The sequence below is a fragment of the Nyctereutes procyonoides genome, unplaced genomic scaffold, assembly GCF_905146905.1.
Source record: "Nyctereutes procyonoides isolate TBG_1078 unplaced genomic scaffold, NYPRO_anot_genome, whole genome shotgun sequence".
NCBI classification, from domain to species: domain Eukaryota; kingdom Metazoa; phylum Chordata; class Mammalia; order Carnivora; family Canidae; genus Nyctereutes; species Nyctereutes procyonoides.
The window spans coordinates 28,370,264-28,391,225 of NW_026575024.1; the positions used below are offsets into that span (position 1 = coordinate 28,370,264).

A 20,962-nucleotide genomic window follows, 5' to 3' on the forward strand; every position below is an offset into this window, starting at 1 on the left:
GGGGGGATGTGTGAGGATCCACTGCTCAGGGTAATGCTTGACACTCACCAAGCCCTCTACAAATGTTAGCTGTCATTTTCCCTCCTGGGACCTGCGGTCACTGGTATTAAACAGCCACTTACTGATCCTTTGCTGAATCAATGGAGTATCTGAGCATCCAGACGAGAAGTTCAAGGTCAGAATCTGAGGAGGACAAGGATGCTGGGCGGGTACCTGGACCCCTGGAGAGAGTTGAGCTGACTGTGGGGTATGATCCACTTTCAAGAAAAAGAACTATTCCTTTTCCATAAAACAGATGCCTTTATAATGGGGAGAAATGGCCTGAGCCCTCAGACCCATAAATGTTCCTTCCCCAAGTGAGGTGGCTGCAAAAACATTGCCCTCAGTATCCATCATGGTTGTGGGCTGCGCTCTCCCAGACAAGCTGGGTGGCAAGTGCAGGTCTCTACCCTCTCTGGGCTTGAGGGCCTGCTTTTAATTAAACAAGGTGGGAAGGGAGTCGGGCCAGTCCAGTGTTCACAGCCTTCGCAGACCCACAACCCCTTTTTCATAAAAAAAAAAAAAACATTTTCTATCACTCCTTTACTACCTTACGTGGAATTCAGAGATGATAAAATTGACCTACACACATTGAAAAAAATCAACATCATGCCCTAACTGGAGAAATAAAGAAATAATTAGGAATAAGATGATCTGTATTTCAATTCTCAGGGGTAAATATAATACAAGACAAAATGAGCCAGTTAGGGGCTCACCTCTATGTACATGGATGCTTTTTTGTTCATTTTTGTTTTTTTTTTTTTTTTTTTAAAGTAGGCTCCAAGCCCAACATGGAGCCCAACATGGGACTTAAACTCACAAACCCTGAGATCAAGATCTGAGCCACTCAAACAACCCCATACAGGGTTGTGCTATGCATGATTAAAATATTGTAAATGTGTTGCTGTGGGTGACATAATTTTTCAAAATTATAAGAAAAAGGAAAGCCCTGATAAAGTTGCAAACAACACAAAGTTCAGTCTTTCCTCGGATGACATAGTAGTTACACTCCTGGGAAATTTGGTGTATATTTAAAGCCGTACAAAAAAATACTCTATATGTCAAATGAGGTAAGATCTAAGTTCAGGTAGGATCTAAGTTTTTTTTTTTTTTTAATAAAAAACGGTTGTCAGCTGTGTGAAGTCCTGGGAGGACATGGAGGTGGAGGGACCTTCCTTTGTGGTGTTCAAAGACGGAACACAACTTGGCAAACCTAGGGGTGATGAAGAGTCATGAAACCTAGATCCCCTGCCAACTCTACTTGTGGATGTTCACAGGTCAGTGCTGGCATGCACACATCAGGAGACACAATGGCATTGTTTCTGTGTGCGATGATGACAGAACAGAACAACTCAGGTCTCCATCAACAGAATCACAAATGTGATGTATTGACACAATGGAGTATCACACAGCTGCGAAGATGCATGAATCAGAGCCCCAGGTAGCCAACATGGATCAATCTTGAACGTTGAGCCAAAAAAGCAAGGTTGGGAATGACGTGTGGAATAACATGCCAGGCATGGCACCCCCTCTCACCCTGCTCCAGGGAACAATGCTCAAGGCTGCCATCCTCAGGGTGGCAGGATGCAGGAAGGTCTTGCCTATCCCTCCTCGTCCTTGGGGTCTCTGCCTTCTCTGCAGGAGCAAGTGCGGGGGCTCTGGAGGCCCGAGGAGAGCAATGGGGAACAGGCCCATCTCTCTCATTAGGAGCTGCCATGGAGGCCAGGCCTCAGCAGGCTTGATAGGAGTTTTCTCAGGAAGATGGAGGAGATGGCAAGAACCATGGGTGGGGATGGAAAGAGAGAAAGAAAAGGAGCAGGAAAGAAGAAAACGGAAGAGGAGGGAAGAAACAGATGCTCTGATTCAGGGAGGCCTGGACTACAGGCACTGACCTCCCAAGGTCTGGATTCTGAGGCCCAAGCAGGACGAAATTGTAGTAGGATCTGTGGCCTGGGGCCCACCCCCTCTTCTGTGTTTCCTGGTCATCTTACAGGTACAGGGCTCCACACCCCAAGGCAAGGGAGGGGCTGGACTGGGCAGCTCTGACACCAGTTCCTTCCCCACTCTTTCAAGCTGTCAATAGCAGGTTTTCCTGCTGTGCCCACCAAGGGCCCTGAGTTACCCATGGTTTGTTTTATTTGCCAGCACCCTCTCCACCTCTTCTGGGGACTGCTCCTGCTTGCACACCCACTGGGCTTGGCACAGTTAATGCCTTACATGCGCCAATGCATTTCAGCCTCAAAACTACCTAAGAATGGAGGGATGCTTGGGTGGCTCAGTGGTTGGGCATCTGCCTTCGGCTCAGGGTGTGGTCCTGGAGACCCGGGATCGAGTCCCACATCAGGATCCCTGCATGGAGCCTGATTCTCCCTCTCTGTGTGTCTCTTATGAATAAATAAATACAATCTTTAGAAAAAAAATACTGAAGAAGGGAGATGCTAATGTTGTTACCAGTTTATGGAAACCAAGGAAACCAACACACTGTGAGAGAAACAAACTCACCCAAGAGATGATTAGGAGAACTGGAATTTGAATCTGAGTAGATTCCCAAGACTGTGGACTTTACCTCTACCCTCTACACCCCCTCAGATGTTACAGGGGTCTAACACGTGCCAAGCATCTGCTTGGTGCTTACGCTTCCAGTGCCGTGTCAAGCACACTCCTGCCTCAGAGTCTTTGCCCTTGCTGTTCCTTGCACCTATTACTCTCTCCCTTCCAGTTATCGACAACTCTCTACTCACTCCCTTCAAGTCTCTGCTCACTTTACCTGTGAGGACCCTTCTGACCACCTTAAATAAAATGTATCTCCTCTACCTTGTTCTGGCATGCCCCCCCCCCCAGGCTCCTTCTTCAGCCCTATTATTCCTTTAGCATTCACCATCATGTGACATGTTACTTATCTATATTTACTTGCTCGTTGTCTGTCTTCCCCCAGTCGTAGGTATGTCTTGAAAGAGCAGACTTTTCTCTTTATTTCTCAGTACACTAATTAGTGCCTGGCTCCCTGTCACCTTCAGCCACTTTTATGACTGAATGGCAGGACTACGGGAAGTTAGGCTCCTGCCCTCAGTAAGTTCAAGTTCTAGGGTAGACAACTGGCAATCATGAAGGAAATACGCACCCCTTTGTTTCAGGCAGTCATGAATGCGGTGAAGAACATGTGAGCTACATGAGGCATGAGAAGGATGGAGATGTCATGGTGGACGGAGCAGCCTGGGAGCCCTCGTGGAGGAGAGAGACTTGGATGAGTTAGAGAAGGTGGCATGGCCGAGGCCCAGATGGGTGTCAGGTTGGTGTCAGGTGGGCGGGTGGTAGTGGGAGAAGCGATTGGAGAGGGGGCTGGTTTGCAGGGACTGCATCAAGCAGGGCCCTGCAAGTCCAGGTGGTTTCGGGGGCAGAGCAGTTTTTCCAGTGGCTCAGTTCCACACTTCCCTGCTGTTAATCTCCCATGGCTACTGTGACAAATGACCACAAACCTGGTGCTTTAGAACAACAGAAATTTATTGTCTCATCGTTCTGAGGCCAGGAGTCTGAAATCCGTATCACTGGGCAGAGTCAAGGTGTCAGTGGGCCTCTGCTCCCTCTGGAGGCTCTGGGGAGAGCTGTCCTGGCTTCTTCCACCTCCTGGGTGCTCCTGGCATTCTTTAACTTATGGCCACATCACTTCCCTCTTTGCCCCTGTGGTCACATTGCTGTCTCCTCCTCAGTGTTCAATCTCTCTCCGTCTCTCCCTCATCAGGATGCTCTCAATTGCATTAAGGGCTCACCCAGATAATCGAGGATAAACTCCCCATCTCAAGATCCTTAATTCCAGCTGCAAAGTCCTTTTCTTTGCCATGTGAGGTCATGGTCACAGGCTCCAGAGATTAGGATGTGGATATCTTCTGGCAGGGGGCCATTATTCTGATGTCTGGTAATTCAACGATTTATGCGACTCTCAGAGTAAACTAACGGCCCCTTTGGCTTATATTTTGCAAGCTGTTTTTCTGTTGTTATAATGAAAACCAGCCAGACTAATGCACTTCCCCCCCAGAGTAGGTGCTAGTAAATGTTCACGTGGAAAGCAAAAAGGGAGTTCATAGGTATCGAGGGTACTTGGTGCACACAGCACATATTAAGCCCTGAGTATATGAATTGAATCAGTTTTTATACGATGCAGAAAAGTCCACATTATGATCGTTGTCCACGTTATTATCCGTGAGGGTCCAAGAGGTGGAGTGACTGATGAGGCAGGAAAGGCACACTGAGAGGGAGTGGATGGAGGCTTCGGAATTGCAAGCTAGGTGTGTCACACTTTCCCCTACATTGGGCTGCTCAGCCCCAGCACTACGATGCTTTGGACCAGACAACTCTTTGTTGTGGGGGCTGCCCTGTGTATTACAGGGTGTTTAGCAGCATCCCTGATCCCAACTCACTAGATGGTGATAGCCAGTTGGGACAACCCCCAAGTTGTGACAACTGAAAGTGTCTCTAGACATTGCAAAATGTATGCTGGGGGAGAAGCCTCCTCTTCTTCAGAACTAATGCTCTCTATTATACTGCCCTAGTGGAGGTGGTGGTACAAAGAGGTGCTGTTTCAGCTGGGAATTGAACTCAACTGTCACACAGAGCAAGGAGGCAGCTGCCTCTATGCCACTGAAGTAGTAGACACTGCTGGTTATCTGCTGATGTTTGCCCTCTGATTCTTTTAGTGTAAAATTACAGCTGGCCACACTGCTGCCAGAATAAAGACTACATTTCCCAGGCTTCCTTGCAACTAGGTGTGACTATGGGACCAGATTCCAGCCAATCAGAGGTGATGTGGGCAAATTCCCAGCGATGCTCTTGAAGGAGAGGGTCCTACTTCTCTTCACTGCCTTCTTCCCCAGTCTTGCTGCCTGGCATATGGACTTGGTAGCAAGATCCAGGAATCTCGGGTCTCAATATCAAGGAGTCCTCTATTGCCTGGCCTGCTTATGCTTGGTTATCACAAGATAAATTAGTTTTCTTCTGGGTTAAGCCACTGTTATTTAAGAGTTTTGTTAAAGTTGCCCAGCCTGAATTTAACTATTACAGCTACCCAAGCCACCCATAGTAGGGAAGGAAAGAAGGCAGGAAATGGGGAGAGGAGGATGTAAATGGAGGGGCCTGGCCAGTCTGGCTCTGCAAGCTCAGAGATGCATAGGAAAACCTTCTGGAAAGGACTCTGAGTTGAATCTTGAAGGATGAGAAAATGTGGAGGGGGCAGAAGGGGGCAGACACTCCAGAAGGGGCTGTGGCAGGAACAAGGGTCCTGAGAAGAGGGCTGGGCAAAGCCTTGGAGGAGGAGGAGGGCTTACAGGGGCTGTGAAGGGAGAGCACAGCACATCAGAAGGGAGTTCAGTCAGTGCCCACTGGGGGACTTCACCAGGTGAGTGGAAACCAGGTATGTGGATCCCGGAGTTTGGTATGAGGCCTGGGGAGCCTCTGGAGGTTGAGATCAGAGGCAGAGAAATGGTTGGGGAGCCTTGGCCTCCCTCTGATTCAGAGGACCCACTCTGGGGCCGACCCCTCACCCACGCCCCATGCCCCATTCCCCATGCTCCATGCCCCATGCCCCAAGCTAATGTAGCCCCAATTTTGCTGGGCCTGGAGTCTTGACGTCTTCTTGCCATGGTCTCCTCTGGCAGGCAACCAGGACCAGCAGGAGTGCAGCCAGGGTTGTTGCCTTCAGCCCCAGGACCAGAGATGTGAACACAGACAGAAGGTCTGGAGGACGCAGGGGAGAACTCAGGAAGGACCCTGGGTGATTCCCCAATAGTCCAGACCTCAGTGTCCCCACAGGGAAGTCTGGCCCCAGCTGCTGGGCCACATTCTTTGTACACTGAGAGAGGAGACCAAAGACCCCTCCCTCTATCCTGGGCCTAAAGAGGCTTTGTCCAATATCCTACCCGTATGTTTAGTCATCTTGGCAGCATTCTTGACCTCTGATAGTAATAAAAAACTGTGTTCATTTATTGGCTGTTCAGCATCTCTGCCCCAGACCTTGAGCTAAGCACTTCCTAATTGCCTAACATAACCCTTAAACTTATCTTGCAAGGTAGGATAATAATGCAATTGGTACAGATGAGGAGGCAGACTCAGAATGGGGAAATGATTTTCTCAGGGACATATATGTTAGAGAAGTGATGGGACCAGGTGTTACAGCTCCCAAGAATGGCAGGAACAGGGCTGAGCCACAGGGAGCATCTGAGGTCGCTACCCTAAGTCTCACCCCCAGCCCCGCCTCAGTCACAAGGGGCCCTTGTGATGTGATGTGATATGCACAGTTCTGGGCATTTGGCACATGTGATCTCATTAGATCTACATGCCACCTTGAGTGGTAGGCTCTCTGATTCTTATCGCTTCTCCCCACTAGTTTCGCAGAGTAGGACTATACAAACTCAAGGAGCAAGGCAAATTGCCACAATCACACAGCTAGAAAGGGGCTCAGTACAGGATGCCTGGCTACAAAGCCATGTTCTCCAGTACCGTGATGTACAGTTTCACGGTGTATCCTTGCACTGGACTTCAGGGAGCTCACTACTTCTCAGGCAAGACTGCCTACCGAATAGTTAGCACTGGCTGTTAGAGAGTCCCTTCTTTAAATGAGCTTCAACATGGTTCTCTGGGTTCCTGGTTCTGCAGTCAAGATGAAGTCTTGGGGACTTTCTTGGTGACAGGTGGCCCTTGGAGTCAGGGACTACTCCCTTCCCATGGCCCACGTCATGTTTGGCCACCCTTGCCTTGGGGACTGGTTACCTTCCCAGGACGTAGGTACACTCACCTGATGGAAATATCCTGGCGACATGTTCATTGGTGAGTTCTGTCTCTTGGGGAGAAGGGGGCTTTGCTGCAAGGAAGAGAGATAGTCACACATTTACCTTTTCTTTCTGTCCTGCCATCTCATGAGCCCCTGCGCTAGGACCAGGAGTCATCAAGATGAGTCTATCTGGGATGGGGGCTAGAAGTCAAACCCTGCTACTGTGAGGGACTAGTTAGACGTGTGGGAGCATCTCTGGTGTAGAGACAATGTCTGGTTCATTGCAGTATCCACACACCTAATACAGTGCAAGGACAATAGACAGGCACTTAACAGATGCTGTTAAATCATTAATGGTCTATACAAAGTTTTGTGGAGCCCAGAATGGGGAGAAATTAATTCTGCCTGGGAGAAACAAAAGGTTTCACAGAGGAGGGGCTATTTGTGGTAGGCCTTGAATGATGAGTAGGAGTTCTTCAGAGAGAAAAAGAAAGAATTCCAGATAGTGGAACAACTTTTGTAAAGGTTGGAGGCTGAGAACAGCTGGCTTATTTGGGACATGATGGAAAGTTTGTTGTAGGCCACGTTCCTCTTACCCCCAACTCCTCCCCCTTCCCTCATCCCCTCACCACCTGTCTCACCTTTTACTCTCAGTCTGGTGCCCATTCCAGACAGGTATTGTCTGTTGAATTTCCTCTGAAACTTGACACAGTAGTAGGTGCCCTCATGTTCAGTGGAGGCGCCTTGCAGCAGAATGCTAAAATCCGTCCTGGAGGCCTGGACTGCTGTCACGTTAGGGTGGGAGATGCCTTCAAAGTTGTAAATGGCCTCCCGGCTCAGACCAGTTCCCCGAAACCACCTGATGGCGCCTGGGGGACCATCTCCAAGCACTGTGCAGTTCAGGAATACATTGTCTCCGATGGTTGCCAATACCAACTCCTGGGGCTGGATGATCCAGAGGTCTGGCTCTGGGTCCCCGGCTTCTGAAGTCAAAGAGAGGGGCCTTGTGGTATTCCATTTCCTCCTCCACTGTCTGCTCATTACCTCCCTCATATCTTCCCTCCCTCCCCTTTCCCTGATTTCTCTACTCAGTAACTCCCTCTGCATTCCCCCATTACTCTCAGGTTGATTCATTCAGTAAAGAAATTTCTAGTACCTACTATGTGCTGATGTTTAAGATTGAGAAAAATGAAGGTTAGCAAGACATACAGATGTCCTGCTGGGAAAGTTCTCAGTCTTGTGGTATATAGATTTGGCCCAGAAAATCCTCCTGAGCTTGAAAACCCAGAGGACTGTAGGACCAAGAGAAGGTACCTGTCACAGCTTGGAAGGAGTCTGAGAAACCTTTTTGACATGCTTGCATCAAGTTAAAAATTAACCCTTCCCTCTGCCCCCAGCCACCTTACACAGACATTCTGTCAACAATCTACATGGTGTTCTGTAGACTGTTCTTCTATTTCATCACCTGAATGACCCTCCAGGTAGGAATTATGTCACCTATCCTACAAGTTAAGCACTTGAACTGTGTAGAGCTGAAGTGATCAATTTAACACACTTTTCTCGAATGGCAGGATCAGGATTTGAGTGCCCAGGTCACCGCTGCCGGGCTTACAGATAGCATGACTTATTATATGGGGAGTGAGGTCAATGAAAGGATCAGCCCTAGCTCTTGAGTCCTCTGGTAGTATGGTACATCCCTGCTCCTGCCGTGGCCTCACCGTGGCAAGGCACACATCATGGTCTCTCACTTTGAGCTTAGCCACGTGACATGCTTTAGCCAATGGGCTGTTAGTAGACATTACGTGGTTAGAAGCTAGAAATGTGCCTGGGGCTTTGGGACTTGTTCTCTTTGCTCCTGCCATCTCCACGACACAGATGTACCCTACGTAGCTGCAATGAGACGTGGCCCTGGAACAAGGCACGTGGAGCAGAACCACTCCAGCTGTCTGTACATGTGTGATGAGACACACTTATTTTGTGTGCCACTGGGATTTGTGTGTACGGCATGGTTGTGGTTAAAGGCGGCTGATGCAGGGACACAGATCAGAGCCAGGTGCTAAGACCCGCAGAGCCTGATACTCACCCTTCACAAACACTGAGGTGCCCTCCTGCAGTGTCTTTTCTGAGTTCTCATTCTTGTTACCAAACCACACACAGTGGTAGGTTCCAGCATGCCTGCTGGTGACATTGTAGATATAGATGGAATAGTCACAATTAAGTGGCTCCGATGTCCGTTGGATCAATGGCATGACTCCAGGAAAGAAGCCGTGTTTGAAGTTATAAATCTCCTGCTGGTCCTGATGGCTCACCTTGACCCATTTAATCATGTCATCAGTGCAGGAGCCATCCACTGTACACCGAAGTAGGAGTGTGTTACCTTCTGCCACCAGCATACGGCCCTCAGGCTGTAGCACCTGCCATTTACTCCCATAGCTTGGCTCAGAGGCTCCTACAACAGAGGAAGAAAGGATTTGTGCTTAGCAGGAAGGAACTGCAGCCTTAAAAGGTGAGCTTAACCCAACCTAGTCATTGGCTGGCCAAGAACAATTACAACACTGGAGGGATGTTAGGAGAGGGAAGTGCAAAAGATGGGGAGGTTGGCTGAAGAGGCAGGACAGAACTATTGAATGGAGAACTTACAAATAATAAGTGGCACTTAAGTGCTCACCATGTCCCAAGTCCTGTGTGGCTTACCACATCTATTCTTGCCAACGCTCCTGTGACGTGGGCAGCATTATTCCTATCTTCACAGAAGACCCTGACAACCCAGATGATTAGGTAAGTTTCCCAGGATCACTATTTATGGGCTGAATTGTGTCTCCCTGGCCAAATTCATATGTTGGGGTCCTAACCCCCAGTACCTCTGAATGTGGCTTCATTTGGAGATAGGGTTGTTAAAGAGGAAATTAAGTTAAAATTAGAGGATGAGGGTGGACCCTAATCCAATATGACTGGTGTCCTTAGAAGAAGAGTAGATTAGGACACAGATACACAAAGAGGGAGGCCCACATGGAGGTACAGGGAGAGGATGGTCATCTGTAAGATAAGAAGAGAAGCCTCAGAAGAAACCAACCCTGCTGATACCTTCACCTAGACTTCCAGTCTCCAGAAGTATGAGAAAATACATTTAAACCACCAGTCTGTTATGGCCACCCAAACTAATACCTCATCCAATAAGAATGTGACAGTCTGTTTCTGGAGCCCCTGCTCTCAGCTCTCAGCTCACAAATGTATCACACAAAGTGTGTGCACGGTGGTGTTTAGTGTAAACATCCTCCTTGTTTCCTGTGGATTCTTTTTAAAATTAATGAATTTTAAAAATTTTTATTTATTTATTTTTTTATTTATGATAGAGAGAGAGAGAGAGAGAGAGAGAGAGAGAGGCAGAGACACAGGCAGAGGGAGAAGCAGGCTCCATGCACTGGGAGCCTGATGTGGGATTCGATCCCGGGTCTCCAGGATCGCGCCCTGGGCCAAAGGCAGGCGCCAAACCGCTGTGCCACCCAGGGATCCCCTTAAAAAATTTTAAAGTAATTTCTGTGCCTAACATGGGACTTGAACTCACAACGTTGAGAACAAGAGTCACATGCTCTACCAGCTGAGTCGGCCAGATGCCCCTTGCCCCACCCCCGTGAATTCTTTTCTTAAAAAAAATTACTTTATTGAGGTATTATTTACATACAGTAAATACCAGAAATTTTATGTCCTGTATGCAGTTCTATAACTTTAAAATTTTTTTTAAAAAATATTTATCTATTTGAGAGAGAGACACAGAAGTACTCATTAGAGAGACCATGTGCAGAGAGGAAAGGGATAAATAGACTCCCTGTGGAACAGGGAGCCAGACATGGGGCTCGATCCCAGGACTCTGGGATCATGACCTGAGCTGAAGGCAGATGCTTAACTGACTGAGCCACCCAGGCACCTCAAAACATTTTTTAATTTGAAGTAGAGTTGAATATAACATTATATTATTTTCAGGTGTCTTGTGTGAATTCTTTGCCAAACTGCAATGCTTGAGGGATCCCTGGGTGGCTCAGTGGTTTAGCACCTGCCTTAGGCCCAGGGCGTGATCCTGGAGTCCTGGGGTCGAGTCCCACATCAGGATCCCTGCATGGAGCCTGCTTCTCCCTCTGCCTGTGTCTCTGCCTCTCTCTTTCTCTGTGTCTCTCATGAATAAATAAATAAAATATTTTTTTAAAAAAAAACTGCAATGCTTGTTGGTGTGTAGGGAAGTGAGTCTATTTTGGTGGTTGAACTGCTGAGTTGGGCCTTAAAACAGGCACAGGGAAAGAGGACCAAGGCCTCCCATGCAAGTTCTTTCATACCTGGGTAATGAACATCATCTCAGGTGCTCCCCTCAAGAACTCCCTGAGGCAGGTGTTATTACCTCCATTTTTGAGATGAGGAAACGTAATGGGGAAGAAACATGAAGGGACCAAGGCATTCCATTAGCAGTATGACTGAGGATCTGGACTCAGATCAGGTGACTTAAATTTCTTTTTTTTTTTTTTTAAGATTTTAAAAATGTATTTATGAGAGAGAGAGAGGCAGAGACACAGGCAGAGGGAGAAGCAGGCTCCATGCAGGGAGCCTGACATGGGACTCCATCCCAGGTCTCCAGGAACAAGCCCTGGGCTGAAGGCAGCACTAAACCGCTGAGCCACCCAGGCTGCCTGTGACTTAAGGTTCTAATCAATACAGGTCGTCAGCTTTGTGCCCCGACTGTTCCCTGGTGTATGTGACCATCAGGCCTGGTGAATGACTTGGTCTCACTCCAAGATACAGGTTTGCAGGATATCATGATGTTTCTCAGTTGAAAGTGAGGTAGGGGAGTAGGGATGTGAGGCAGACATTTTCTGGGGTGGGGGTGGGGGAATGTGGAATTCTAAATTCCTCTTCTGCCTGCTAGGCTTGTGCTGCTAGCCTCTACAAGAACTGCCTCACAGTTGTGATTAAGTGATACCTCATGATCAGTCCTAGGGATTGCTTTTGTCCTTGGTGTCCTTAGTTCTGAGCAGTTTGGCAGCATCCACCCTCAAATACCATAATGTGAGCAAGTCAGATCTAGATCTATTCTCTCTAATCCTTTATGGTGGTCTGTTCCCTGGTCTCAAGTAGTTTCCTTGCACCTCGTACACGTGCACTGAGCGGTGCCCTCCACTCAGCACAGGGCTGAGAATAGTGCCTGTCCTCACCAGCCAAACTGGAAAACCTCATGATTGACAGAGCAATGGGTAGAAAGGACAGAAGAGATTACTCAGAAAGAAGTGCTCTGGTCTCATCTAGCAAATCTGAAAAGCAAGGTCCTGAAATGATAAAAACAAACAATATTCCATTGTGAGGCTTTAACACATGTTTAAGTGAAGCTCTGACAGCAACCAAATAAAGACTGGAAGGGGGAAACACTAGGATACTTTCAAAAGTTTTCTATACTGTATGCTGAATGGTATGCTGTTACTTAAAGGTAGATGGCAATCAATTACAGATGTATACTATAAACTTTATACCACTAAATGACAAAATAGTTATAGCTTATAAGCCAATGAAAGAGATGAAATAGCATTATAAAAATATTCAACAATCAAAAGAAGACAGAAAAAGAGTAAAAAGGGAACAAAGAACAAATTGGACAAATAGGAAGGTAATAATATCTAAATCTGATCCTATAAAAAGTCACTTTGAATGTAAATGTTCTAAATACATATGTAAAAGTTAGAGATTGTTGGATTGGATAAAAAAGTAAGACCTAACTATCTGTTGCCTATAAAAAATGCATTTTAAATATTAAAGGTGCACATATGTTAAAAGGAAAATGATGGAAAAAGCTATAGCATATGAACACTAATCAAAGGAAAGCTGGAGTGGCTATATTAGTATCAGGTAAAGTAGATTTCAGAGCAAAGAATATCTCTAAGAGTAAAGAATGTTGCTTCATAATGATAAAGGAGCAAATTAATCAAGAAGATACACAAATCCCAAACATTTGTGCAACAGATAATAGGACTTCAAAGTATATGAAGCAAAATCCAGTAAAATGTCAGGGGGAAACAGACAAATACGCAGCTATGCTCTGAGATTTCAATATCCTTCTTTTCATAGTTGATAGAACATGTAGGCAGAAAGTCAGAAAGAATACAGAAGACTTGAAAAGCACTATCAACTAACTTAGCCTAATTGATATTTATAGAACACTATGCCCCCAAATAGCAGGATATACAGTTCTTTTCAAATGCACAAAGAACATTTGCAAAGATAGAGCATATTCTGAGTCATAAAAATAGTCTCAACAAGTTTAAAATAATTCAAGCATAATCTTTGACCACAGTGGAATTAAATTAGAATCAATAGCAGACAGATGCCCAGGAAACCCTGAGATAATTCACAAGCTAAATAACACACTTTCCAATAACACATGAGTTAAAGACAAAATAAAAGGGAAATTAGAAAGTATTTTGATCTGGGGATCCCTGGGTGGCTCAGCAGTTTGGCGCCTGCCTTCAGCCTGAGGCATGATCCTGGAGTCCTAGGATTGAGTCCCAGGATCAAGTCCCGCATTGGGCTCTCTGCATAGAGCCTGCTTCTCCCTCTGCCTGTGTCTCTGCCTCTCTTTCTCTCTGTGTCTCTCATGAATAAATAAATAAAATCTTAAAAAAAGTATTTTGATCCAAATGAAAAAGAAAACAATAATAAAATTTGTGGGATGTATAGGGAAATTTATAGCATTATATGACTATATTAGGAAAGAAGAAAGGACTTAAATGAATGGCCTTAGTCACTACTTTAAGAAACAAGGAGGGGCTCCTAGTTGGTTCAGTTGGTTGGGCATCCATCCAGCTCTCGATTTGGGCTTGGGTTGTGATCTCAAGGTTCTGGGGATGAACTCTGTGTTGGTCTCTGTGCTCAGTGTGGAGCCTGCTTGGGATTCTTTCTGTTCCTTTCCCTCTGCCCCTTCCCCACTGCTCCTGCTCTCTGTTTCTAAAAATATAATAATAATAATAATAATAATAATAATAATAATAAAAGAATTAAGGAAAAAAGAGGAAATTAAACCCAAAGTAAGAAGAAGAAAGGAAACCACAAATATCTGAGTGAAAAGCAACAAAGTAAAAAAACGGAAAACAACAGAGAAAAATCAGTAAGAATGAAATCTTTGAGAAGATCATTATAATTGATAAACCTATAGCTATAGTGAAAGAGAGAGGGTGAAAGAGAGAGAGAGAGAGAGAGAGAGAGAGAGAGAGAGAGAGAGATGGCCAGTCAGGAATGAGAGAGGTGGCAGCAGTACAGACTTTACAGATATTAAAGAACTATGGGAATAAGGGAATACCATGGAAAGTTCATGGCTATATATACTGACAAAGGGACAAATTCCTTGAAAAACACAAATGGTTATCAAAGCTCCATCAAGAAAAAAATAGATAACCTAAGTAGCCCTATTATCTATTTAAAACATTTAACCTGTATTAAAAACTTTCCCACAAAGAAAACTGCAAGCCCAGAGGGACTCACTAGTGAATTCTGCCATACATTTAGATACAACACCAAAATCACAATCCATAAAAGAACAAATTAATAAATTGGATTTTATGAAAACTAAGAATTTTTGCAGTTCAAAAGACACTTGTAAGAGAATAAAAAAGACAATCTACATTGTTGGAGAAAATCTTTGCAAAGTATATATCTGATAAAAGATTTGTAACCAGAATATATTAAAAACTCTCAAAACTCAATAATTAGAAAAACAATTTAAAAATGGGAGTTGAAAAATAAATGGGAGTCAAGGGGCACCCAGGTGACTCAGTTGGTTGGGTGTCTGACTCCTGATTTTGGCTTGGCTCATGATCTTGAGGTCTTGAGATGGGGCCAAACAAGGACTCTGTACTAGGTGTGGAGCCTGCTTGGGGTTCTCTTGCCCTCCCTCTCTTTCTGCCCACCCCCCACCTTCATGTGCCCACGTGTGTGCACACTCTCTCTCTTTCTAAGAGAAATAAATAAATCTTTAAAAAAATGAGAGTTGAAGAGACACTTGACCAAAAAGGATGCACTTGAAAGAAGTCCAGCATCATTACACATTAGGCAAGTGAAATTAAAACCACAATGAGCTATTACTACACACCTGTGGGAATGACTAAAATTAAAAAGATTGACCATACCAGGTGTTGGCGAGCATATAGAAGAAATATCTTCATACGTTGCTGATGAGAATGCAAAATGATACAACCTTCTTGGAAAACAGTTTGGAAGTGTCTTTTTTTAATAAATTTATTTTTTATTGGTGTTCAATTTGCCAACATACAGAATAACACCCAGTGCTCATCCCGTCAAGTGCCCACCTCAGTGCCCATCACCCAGTCACCCCCACCCCCCACCCACCTCCCCCTCTACCACCCCTAGTTCGTTTCCCAGAGTTAGGAGTCTCTCATGTTCTGTCTCCCTCTCTGTTATTTCCCACTCATTTTTTCTTCTTTCCCCTTTAATCCCTTTCACTATTTTTTATATTCCCCAAATGAATGAGACCATATAATGTTTGTTCTTCTCCAATTGACTTATTTCACTCAGCATAATACCCTCCAGTTCCATCCATGTCGAAGCAAATGGTAAGTATTTGTCGTTTCTAATGGCTGAGTAATATTCCATTGTATACATAGACCACAGCTTCTTTATCCATTCATCTTTCGAGGACACCGAGGCTCCTTCCACAGCTTGGCTATTGTGGACATTGCTGCTAGAAACATCGTGGTGCAGGTGTCCTGGCGTTTCACTGCATCTGTATCTTTGGGATAAATCCCCAGCAGTGCAATTGCTGGGTCATAGGGCAGATCTATTTTTAACTCTTTGAGGAACCTCCACACAGTTTTCCAGAGTGGCTGCACCAGTTCACATTCCCACCAGCAGTGCAGGAGGGTTCCCCTTTCAGTTTGGAGGTGTCTTAAAAGTTCAACACATAGGTATCATATGATCCAGTCATTTTGTTAAGTATTTTCCCAAGAGAAATGAAAGCATAAGTCCGTATAAAAACTTGTATGTGAGCATCTATAAATGCTTTATTTGTGACAGTCCCAAATTGCAAGCTCGCCAAATGTCTGGTTTGAATGGAAAAACAAGCTGTGGCTTATCCATACAGAGGAAACAAATGAAAAGACATGCATGAACTATTAATATGTGCAACAACATGAATGAAGGTCAAAATAGTTATGCTGAGGAAAAGAAATCTGACAAAAAAGGAGTACATACTGCATGATCTTGTATAAAGTTTTAGAAAATGCAAACTAGTCTATAATGACAGAAAGCAGATAATTGGTTGCCTGGAGAGGAGGAGAAGTGGAAAGGATGAATCACAAGGAAAGTTTTGTGGGTCTTGGGTATATTCATTATACTGATTTTGGTGATGAGTACACAGGAGTAAAGTATATCTAATACCCAACAAAATTTACGAAAGTGTACATGTTAAATGTGTCATTTGTTGTATGTCAACTATACCCCAATGAAAGGAAGCCCTGCTCCACTCACCTCTTCCTGCTGTCCCCTTCTTGGTTCTCCCTCTATGTCATCCCATGGACTTTGGGAAATGTCCTGGGTACCTTGTCTTCAGGGCTGGAGCAGCCCCTTGCCCACAGCCCTGGGGTTCCTTCCCACCTATTTTCTGCCCTGCCTTTCTTGGTCTGTGATGAGGGGTTCCATTTTGGAAGCCTGGTATAAAACCCATATTTTTCAAAAATATTTGATCCTGGGTAGTTTATACATGTGACTTTCTAGCCTAAAATTAAGTGGATACTCAAGAGTATTCGTGGAATAAGCAATAGGAATTACAATTCACATTTTACAATCAGGGAAACCAGTTCAGAGAAGTGAAGCGGTGCCCCAAATCACAGCCGGGGAATGAAGGAGTAGCCAGGTCTGGCCCCAGATCTGAGCCCACCAGGGCCTCTCTGGGAGGTGACCATTCTGGAAGACCCAAGGTGAGATGAGCAGGATCTGGGTCTCAACAGGAGCTGGGACAGTGGCTCAGATGGACGGGGGATGGAATGAGCCTGCTAAAAGCCCAGCATCCTGCCTGCTGGATCAGAGGTACTTGGGTTCAGAGGTTGAGCTGAACCCAGGCGCCCCAGGACTCAGGAGCTAAATCAGCCTGATCCTGACTTAGAGAAGACACAGGTAGGATAATAACAGCCAACAGTTACTAAATCTGTATATGTGCCAGGTGCTTAGAGGTATAATCTCATTGGATCCTTCAAATAAAGTCATGAAGTAGGTCCCATGATTAGCCCCATTTTATAGGCAGGGAAACTGAGACTCAGAGAGAAGTTTCTTGAAGCAATCCGTGGTGAGGTTGAGCCCAGATTTCTCAGGCTGAGCCCATGCTGGTTCATGGATGTTCAGTTTGTGTGGCCACACAGGGCCTCATGCTTGTGTTAATGCTCAGCTGTTGCTGTCTTAAAGTTCTCAATACTTTTTGAACCTGTGTTTATATTTTGCACTGGGCCCAGCAAATTATGTCACTGATCCTGGGCTGAGCATCACCATTCTTATTTATATTTATTTTTTTAATAAGTGTTTTTTTTTAAAAACAGATTTTATCTATTGAGAAACAGCAGGAGAGATAGAGAGAGCATGAGCTTGAGGAGAGGGGCAGAGGGAGAGGGAGAAGTAGACTCCCTGCTGAGCAGGGAGCCCGATTTGAGGCTCCATCCCAGGACCTTAAGATCATGATCTGAGGGATCCCTGGGTGGCGCAGCGGTTCAGTGCCTGCCTTTAGCCCAGGGCGCGATCCTGGAGACCCAGGATCGAATCCCACAGATCCAGGATCGAATCCCGCGTCGGGCTCCCGGTGCATGGAGCCTGTTTCTCCCTCTGCCTGTGTCTCTGCCTCTCTCTCTCTCTCTCTCTCTCTCTCTCTCTCTCTGTGACTATCATAAATAAATTAAAAAAATAAAAAAAAAAGATCATGATCTGAGCCAAAGGCAGACGCTTAACTGACTGAGCCACCCAGGTGCCCTGAGCCTCCCCATTTTTACACTTAATATTCACAGCACCTCATTAGCAGCCCTCTTTGTGGAAAAGGACAGCGACGTGACATGTGACATGGGCACATGGGGGTTGGAGCCAGAGCCCATTCAGTGAGAGCCCAGAGCCTGGGAACTTAACTTCACTGTACTGCCTCCCAAGAAGTCCTCCTTTTTTGGACACTGGATCTGCACTCTGCTGGGATCAGGAGATCTCTCAGCTCCCCATTCCCATTCCCTCTTGGTGGGGTCGAGCCCCTCTAGGCATGCCAGAGACCCTGGTGGCCCTCTCTGGGACAAGCCAGGGCAGGTTCCTGTTCTGTCCCAGATCCCACTCACCAAAGAAGACCAGGAGCAGCATCAGCAGCCAAGAGCAGGGAAGACAGTGGGCCAGGTGCGTAGGGGTGGTCATGGCAAGGGGCACAAGTTTCTCCTGCATTCCCAAAGTTGGCCACCGTTCTTCGATTTGGTGGGTGTTAAAGCCTGAAATGGGACCCGTGGGCAAGGTTGTTTCTGCTTCTTGTGGCCAAGGCTGCTTGGGGAAGTGTTTTTACTACACTAAGACAGGGCTGCTGGTGCAAGAGGAAGGAGAAGTTTAGAGGGTTTCCGGGTTCTTTTTTTTTTTAATGATTTATTTTTTAAAAGATTTTATTTATTTATACATGACAGACACAGAGAGAGAGGCAGAGACACAGGCAGAGGAAGAAGCAGGCTCCAAGCAGGGACCTCGACATGGGACTTGATCCAGGGTCTCCAGGATCACACCCCAGGGCTAAAGGCGGCACTAAACCTCTGGGCCACCGGGGCTGCCCAGGGTTTCCGGGTTCTGTGTTTGGGCAGTGAGTGGTTCCTGTAATCACTCTGTCCAAACCTCAATGACCCCTTGCCATAGGCCCTGGCATCTGGACAGAAGATGAGCGTGCCTGTCCTGCATCCAAGTCAGCTAGACTTGGGATCAAGTATTGACGTCTGCCTCTCCCTGGCTGTGTGACCTTTCAAACTCACTTCCCACCTCTGAATCTTTGTTTCTTCATCTGCAAAATGGGGACAGTAGTAATCCCCTCCTCAGAAAGGTGTTGTGAGGATTATAAGATATGTGTGTGGGTGAGGGCCCACACATGTACAGCGCAATGAAAATGCTGAACATCCCAGCCATTGTTATTCATGATACGCAGGAAGGAGGAGAGGTGGCATTTGCTGAAGAAGAAGGATTTATTATTATAAAGCAAGTGTCCTTTCGACAGTGTGGGGAAGGCACAACCCCATTCCTAAATGTTTAATTGTAGGAAACTCTTGAAACCTTCATTTCCTGGGGTCCAAATGTAACACACCCAGATCATATAAAAAATCGTGTTTGTGGCATTTTAACTTTCTGTAACTTCCTCGGGAGCCCCTATCATCCTGGTTATCAGGAAGGAAAGCTTACTTATATTTGCCAATTAAAGCAATCCCAGGCTCTTCAGAGTTCTGTTAGTCTCTTCAGCAGCAGTGTCTGGGCTCAAATTGTGGCTTTATCCATCATGACTATCATTTGAGCACTTTGTGCCTCAGTTTCCTGATCTGTAAGACAGGAAGAAAAATATGGTTGCACGTATGAGGTGGAGTGAGCATTGTATATGCTGCCATCATTCTCTGAGTTAGTTTAACTCCGTTATTTTTTTTTCTGAAAAAAAAAAAAAAGAAAAGAAAAAATCCCTCACGCTTCCAATGCTTCCCTTCCTCCTTCCTACTTCAGGTGGTCTTGGGTGTAGAGAAGGCTAAAGTTTCTTTCCGGGCAGAGTGGTGGGCCTTGGGTCTGAGTTCTGTCTCAGGGCCTGGTGTCTGCTATGGGGAGGTCAGTCTGGCCTGGTCCCTGAGCACTTTGTACAGGGTCTCCTGAGGTGTGGCTGGTCCTGTCTTCTAAATCCCATTGCTCTTTCTGCTTGTTCTGCTTTTTAGGAGACCTAGATATTGGAGCCTCTTTGAACTGACCACAGCCCTAGAAGATTCCATCAGCCCCTTAGCCCCTCCGTGTCATCCTCCCAGGGGAGCTTTTAAATCGCCTGCACATCTGCCTGGTTTGCTTTTCCACTATTTCTTTTCTTCTCGAGAGTTACTTAAAATTTTTCTTTCTTTCTTTTTTTTTTTTATAAATTAATTTTTATTGGTGTTCAATTTACCAACATACAGAATAACACCCAGTGCTCATCCCGTCAAGTGTCCCCCTCCGTGCCCGTCACCCATTCACCCCCAGAGAGTTACTTAAAATTAATTTTATTTATTTTAATAGATAAAGTAGTGTATTGGTTAGCTATCGCTGTGTAACAGACCACCCCCAAAATGCAATGATCTAAAACAATAACCATTTATTTAACTGGTGACTCTGTGAGTTGACAATTTTGCCTGGGCTCAGCTCCATGGTTCTCATTGCAGCTGGTTTTGGCTAGGATCACTGCTGCATTTGAAATTAGCAGCAGGCTGGCGAGGTGACTGCTGCTGTGGTTGGCTGACTATTGCCTGGACCCCCTCAGCTCTCTTTTACCTGGTCTCTCATTCTCCAGGAGGCTAGTCTGACTTGTTCACATGAGAGGGGCAGTGTTTGGAGAGAGCAGAAGTTGCAAGATCACAGAAGTGTCACTCCTGCTACATTCTTTTGGCTGAAGCAAATCACAGACCAGATCAGATAGAAGGGATGGAAGGCAGATCGCACCTCTTGATAGAAGGAGCTGCAAAATCATATTGCCAAGGGTGTGGATGTAGGGAAGGGGTAGAGAATTGTGGACAGGGCACCAGGGTGGCTCAGTGGTTGAGTGTCTGCCTTTGGCTCAGAGTGTGATCCCAGGGTCCTGGGATTGAGTCCTTCATTGGGCTCCCCACAGGGAGCCTGCTTTACCCTCTGCCTATATCTCTGCCTCTCTGTGTGTCTCTCATGAATAAATGAATAAAAATCTTAAAAAAAAAAGAATGGTGAACATTCTGGTAATTTACCTACCACGGGCATCCATAGGGTGGAGAATTCACGGGATTCAAAATCTCCTATATAGGGCTCCCAGATATCACCTTCCTTGGGGTTTGGTTATGGTTACCACTTTTGGACATTTTAAGTCCTGCACTCTTTTTGATCTATTTCTCAGAAGCCAGGTTGGACATGGCCCCTGTGGCCCCCTGGATACCCTAG

The 20,962-nt window shown here is 45.8% G+C and overlaps 1 protein-coding gene across 1 annotated transcript; it reads right to left on the reverse strand.

The window, feature by feature from the left end:
- Positions 1-5,620: 5,620 nt before the first annotated feature.
- SIRPB2 (signal regulatory protein beta 2) lies at positions 5,621-18,310 on the reverse strand. The gene is made up of 5 exons (XM_055303755.1): positions 18,145-18,310; positions 8,883-9,248; positions 7,441-7,782; positions 6,824-6,889; positions 5,621-5,766 (listed from the first exon to the last, which is right to left on the reverse strand). The coding sequence occupies exons 1-5, from the start codon at positions 18,242-18,244 to the stop codon at positions 5,621-5,623; spliced, it is 1,020 nt and encodes a 339-aa protein (XP_055159730.1). The 5' UTR covers positions 18,245-18,310.
- Positions 18,311-20,962: the final 2,652 nt, after the last annotated feature.

Excerpts from the sequence above, each read along its gene's own strand:
- SIRPB2 (XM_055303755.1), bottom strand. The coding sequence starts at position 18,244 with ATGCAGGAGAAACTTGTGCCCCTTGCCATGACCACCCCTACGCACCTG. Across the intron at positions 7,783-8,882 it reads CACCTCAGTGTTTGTGAAGG|AAGCCGGGGACCCAGAGCCA; the intron begins GTGAGTATCAGG and ends CTTTGACTTCAG. Across the intron at positions 5,767-6,823 it reads CGCCAGGATATTTCCATCAG|ACCTTCTGTCTGTGTTCACA; the intron begins GTGAGTGTACCT and ends TGCGTCCTCCAG.